Source organism: Nannobrachium achirus (assembly GCF_963921795.1).
Source record: "Nannobrachium achirus genome assembly, chromosome: 3".
NCBI lineage: Eukaryota > Metazoa > Chordata > Actinopteri > Myctophiformes > Myctophidae > Nannobrachium > Nannobrachium achirus.
In genome coordinates, this window is record NC_137812.1 from 41437614 (window position 1) to 41443613 (window position 6000).

A 6000-nucleotide genomic window follows, 5' to 3' on the forward strand; every position below is an offset into this window, starting at 1 on the left:
AACGCAATGCAACGCGTTGTGAGCTCGTAGATCGGCTATTTCAAATAGCCTAGGTATAAAATAGGGCCAAAGTATAATTTATACCTGCAAAGTAACTAGTAACTAAAGTTTTCAAATAATTGTAGTGGAGTAAAAGTAAAATATTAGTGGATTAGAAGCAAAAGTAGTGAAAACTGGGAATACTCCAGAAAGTAAAAAATACCTCAGAATTGTACTTGAGTAAATGTACTAGTTACTTTACACCACTGAAAATGGAGAAGCCTTAAAGCATAGCATTTGTTTAATGATCTGTGACATAAAAATGAATTACTCTTTTTTTATTTCTTCTTCCTTTTTATCACTGGAAAGAGAAGAGATGTCAGGTTCATATAATATGTAGTGTAATGGTTGTTCATATCTGAGGGGGAATGTAATATATTTCATAAATGTAAATGTATTTGTTTATAGTAAAGTTTGCACTTACTCTTCATTATTATTACTGTTGTTCACATTGAAACATCGGATAGGAAGAAGGACCGGTTGATTTCTGAAACATACAAACAAAGCATTTTTACACTTTATCATTATTTGGCACATAATGTTCCTTGTATTGTATTAGAATCTAGCAGGTCTAGCTAGATCAGTGGTTTTCAAACTGTGACCAAGGCACACAAATGGACATAGACATTTCTAAATCTCAAGGCACAGCTGTATTTATATGGGAATAGCCATTCTAAAAGCTCGCGATCGACAAGCAAGTGAGCTTGTAGTTTTAATGTGTGAACTGAAAACTATTTAAAAATAAATTACTAATAAAATGAATATATTTTCTGACATGCCCAAATCCAGGCATGACGAAAGGCTGAAAGTGTTTGAAATTATGTTGGTGGTATAGAATATTTGTCTGTTTTGGGAAGTAAGTGGATCACAAAATACTGATTAATAAAAATAAATATGGATAATTGTATACGTATGCATTGCAATAATGTGTGATTGTCACAAAATCACCAGGCACACTAATATGCCTCGACACAACATTTGGGAACCACTGCCTAGGTCAATGAATCATTGCTCACATGTTTTCAGTGTCTGGGGCCGATTGTGGTGCAATTCGAGGTGGAACAGTAAGGCGAGGACGGCGCCTCGAAGACGCCATGGCAGCAGAACAGCAGAATAGCCTATCAAACAATATAGTAAACATAAGTACAGTACAAAATGTACCTCAGAGAGCATGAAATGTATTATACAATATGTGTATATTTTATATTAATACAATCAATAAGCATAAACATTTCTCTCACATCAGAAGCATTCCTACTAATTACTGTTTGTGTCACGTTCAAACAGATAATAAATATCTTTAATGCCACTATGCTCTCTAGTAGTGAGCCAGTGGAGTAGAATGCATTCAGGCTTATCTAATCAAACTTACCGTCACCCCAGGTTAATTTAACGCACAGTCCATATTCCTTATTCATGAAGCCTTTGGAAGCCTGGATATTTGGCTACGACTACATGTGTCTATTTTCCATGTTCAAATGTCTTATTCTAATCCTAAAATTATATTAAAATGCCGCTACATGAAGTAAAATGGACGCATGGAGGCTATTGTTGGTAGCAGAGCCTTGGTGACCCTGAGAAGGATTTGTGGATTAGAGAACAATGAAAGAGGGAGAGAGTGTCACTCATCCTCCTTATACAGTCACTCACTCACTCACTCACAGGCAACAGGCAACTACAGTACATACAGGACATTAGGTGCACGAAGGTTTCACTGTTTTATCATTCAGTAGAGGTTTAATGTCTTGTCTAAATGACTGCAGACCTAGTTATGCGTAAATACGAATGAATTTGTATTTAATTGGTATAATGAGCTATCTCAAAATGCCACCACAAATTAATTAACTTATGGTTGACCTGTTCTTGTGAATAGTTACAGTATTTTCCGGACTATAAGGCGCACTTAAAAGCCTTTAATTTTCTCAAAAAACTACAGTGCGCCTTATAGTCCAGTGCGCCTTATATATGGATCATTCATTGACATTGACATTCCCTTTAGCACAGCTCCATCTGTTGGATGCATAACTTCTATTATGTGCGCCTTATAGTCAGGTGCGCCTTATATATGAAAACAGTTTGAAAATAGACCATTCATTGACAGTGCGCCTTATAGTCAGGTGCGCCTTATAGTCCAGAAAATACTGTATTTATTTATTTTTCTTCACTGGTAATGTTTTAGCATAAGCATCAATAGGATATACCTTCTATGCATTTGTAGGACAGTAAAAGATTTAGTGGACTTGCAGCCCAGCTGTAATGCTACCCCCGCTGCCATCCTGCTCACTCAGCACTCCACTTCTGATCCTATTAGAGATAGCAGCTGAGCGATGCCGCTTTCACTACTGATCTGAGGTCGAGTGGACAGGTTTCCTATAATAGCTAATCATCCAGAGAATGAAACGAAATCTGAACCTGTGTCAGTCTTTAGTGGTGATGAGTCTGTAGCGAGGCACAGTCAGGCACTCATTTGTGGGCTTGTACGGACATTCGTTGGATCAGTGGCTCTCCCTATTGGTTGGGATTCGACTTTGTACAGCAGAGAATGTTGCACCTTTGAACTGAATAGCATAGCAGAGTATGCTGCAGTGTAATGTGTAATTTACTGTAGGCCTGTGCTTTGATGAAAAAGTGTTGTGCGACTCGTGTCAACCCGTTTTCAGTTGAAAATAGGTAATTGTACAATATTTGTTTTACTGAAGCAAAGTTGGCCTTAACTATCTATTGGAGTCTATTGTCTATTGGAGAAGGATTATAATCATTAATTCTTCCCCAGATATATATTTTTAAATTATAGTTATAGGGATTTATGATCAATCAAAGAAAGGAAGCTTTATGACAGGCTTTATTTTTTATCTTTTTTATTTTTTTTATTAAAGATAGAAAAGCGTATACAGAGGGAAAAAAAACATTTTGATTGTACAGAGCAGTTACTGGTTTATTCTCTCGAAGAGCACAGAAACCATTTTATTGTATTACAGCAATTGAAACATTCCAGTCCCTGTTCAACAAATTCTGCCCTTTCCATCCATTTGTCCCGAACACTGCTGTTTCCACCTGTTGCTATCGGACTTCTGGAAGGGAGGAACAATCAGACCGCTTGAAATGACCACAGTGTCAACAACTATGGAGCAGCAGCCTCTGCGGCCACATCCACAATGGCGGCGCCAACCTCGACGGCCACTGGCGCAGCAGCAATATCAGCTGGGACGTCAGCAGCAGCAGCAGCGACATCTACGGCCACCTCAGCAGGGGCCACATCAGCAGCAGGGGCCACGTCGACAGCAGCCACATCAGCCGGGACCTCAGCTACGGCAGGCTCAACGGCAGCTTCAGGGTCAGCCGCGGCGGGGTCGGCCGCGGGTTCAGCTGCTGGGTCAGCTGCTGCCTCTGCTCCTTCGGCTACAGCTGGTTCGGCCTCGGCCTCGGCCTCGGCCTCAGCCTCCGCTCCTGCGGCGTCCTCGCCAACCTCATCGGAGTTTAGGGGGGCAGCAGGTGCAGCGTTGCCATAGAATCCAGGCTGTTGTACAAAAAAAAAACATAACAGGGATGAGTTAGAGTGGATGTTGCTGCCATACATGCATTTCCTGTAATCTGTTTGGTTGTTTGTAAATGATCATGTCAATCCAATCTTCAAAGTCTGTACAGTAGACTACATTTTGTATGGACAATCCAGGATCTCCACCTGCTAGGCTGCTACTGTGCTCAGTATTGACTTACAAGGGGTTTGTTCGTGTTTGCAGCATAGCAACTTTTCATGTATGTTTCTTGTTATGCTTTTCTTATCCAGTAGGCTTGTAGGGGCTGACAGTTGATAATACCTATGAATGGATTCTAACGTAAATAATGAAATGCAACTCACTGCTGCCTCTTCATCAGATCCATCTCCAGCAGGCATAGGTGGAGGAGGAGGAGGAGGAGGGAGGTGTACCTACAGTATGTGCAAAAGACATACTGTAACCCAGGGATATATTTTTTGTGGAAACGTATCGTTTACCTGTTTATCATTCTCACATATTTTACATATGATAATATGACTGGACTGGTAAATATGATAATATATTACAAATAGTAACATTTATAATATTTTAATATTTACCATTGGTGGAGCGGCCGGTGCACCCTGGGGACAAAATAACAGCCAGTGAATGAATAATTCGCAGAAGTATCTACAGTATTAAGTTTATGATGGTGGTTCCAATACCAATCAGGTTGAGACCCAAAAGAGAGATTGGACGTTTACCCAAACTAGTGAAAATAGCAGATGTACAAGCACACAACGAGTGGTTTGGTGCCACATTGAGAGCTTGTAGATTTTCACTACTTCTTAATTATCATTATTTTTTCATTTATGGAATTTCTAAGATTGATGTGTTTGTTTGTTTTTAAATGTATAACATTAATAAAGAAATATATATTAAGAAATGTCTAATATATACATTGTTTGGGAAACAGTGATCTAGATTTGATTCCTTTTGGACATTTGTGTTTTAACAAGGGAAAGAAATTGTAACTCACTGCTGCACCAGCTGCTGCTGCCGGGAGGAAAGGGTTGCCAGCTGCTCCCTGAATAAATTACAACCAAATATGAGAGCAGAATATTGTGTTATCTACACATGTCTGTGCTAAATTGTCATTACAGTACTTTGTTTATACTCAGAATTCAGACAATGTTGCTGTATTATGCCGCTACTGTTCACCATGCAGCTATAATTGTTATTGAAAATTGCTCATTGACCTGCTGCTGCTGATACAGTCTGTACAACTCCATCCACCTCAGGGCTTCGTTAGCATGTGCTGCAATCTGCTGGAGAAATACCAGACAACATAACTCCCAGACATGTAATTAAGCTAATCGTCGTCTCTTTCTTTCACACGAACATATCATGCACTCGATGACATGGCTAAAACATGATACAACATGCAATGTTAGCGGGTAGTAAAGCATGGCAAAAACAAAAACTCCACTTACCTCATTGCTTCCACTCTCTGGGGCCTGCAAAAGACAAGTGGTGGAAGTAAGTAAGAGGCATTGCAATGCCCTTAATGTTGTTAATGTTAAAATAACGTTAAAAAAACGGTCTTGAGACAACATTGTGATTTGTGGTATTTAAAATATAAAACATGTAGACTTACAGGGGCAGCCAGAGTAGTGCTCAGCAGACACATCAAAAATACCACTGGCTTCATCATGATTATCCTGCAGGACATAGGTCAAGAGAAGATGAGAGGGGGGGGGGGAGATTAAATAAAACATAACCCTGTGATTCTCAAACTGACACAGGGTGTCCGTGCAAGGTCTTTGGAATGTGTCGACTCCAGGGAGTCCGCAAAAAAAGAACAAAAAACAACAACATTGTGTCTATATATTTTTTAAGACTTAGTAGACAATTGTACTGCTCTTTATGCCCATACAACCACCCCCTACCCCCCAGTAGGCTCCTAATTCGCTGAGCACATATGATTTGTGGTATGTTGCTAAACAGCAGCCAAGAGTGATTTTATCTACCAAACAAGGCACATAATGTAATGAGCAAATTTCATGCAAAACGGTCCACAGAAATAAATGTGCTAAAAAGATTGAAAACCACTGGTTTAACAACATGCCAGGATTATACATAATTTGTTCTCGATCCAACAAAATGAAATGCAAATAAAACATCCACAGAGACATAATAATTATACAGGTTCTATATTTCTAACATAGTGTATCCATTTTTATCTGTTCCAAAATGAAGCTCCATCTCACCCTTTTTCCTGAAAAGAGCAGCTCAAGATGTGTCCTTCAGAGGAAATGAAAGTCATCTACTACTGTACTTCTTCTGAGATGTATGCCATTTATACCCCTTGACAACCACTGACAGCCAATCGCATGCCCTTATCCGGCAAACATGCAGACCTTTGATGCTTGAAGAAATCTCCTTCCATTTCAAAACTGATGATGAAGACATGTAGGTTTCATGT

The 6000-nt window shown here is 39.5% G+C and overlaps 1 protein-coding gene across 1 annotated transcript; it reads right to left on the bottom strand.

Annotated features, from left to right (window-relative positions):
• Positions 1-3123: 3123 nt before the first annotated feature.
• Positions 3124-5226, bottom strand: enam (enamelin; the record flags this gene model as incomplete). Its single annotated transcript, XM_080722587.1, has 4 exons — positions 3124-3643; positions 4555-4602; positions 5009-5032; positions 5173-5226. The coding sequence occupies 4 exons, from the start codon at positions 5224-5226 to the stop codon at positions 3161-3163; spliced, it is 609 nt and encodes a 202-aa protein (XP_080578713.1). The 3' UTR covers positions 3124-3160.
• Positions 5227-6000: the final 774 nt, after the last annotated feature.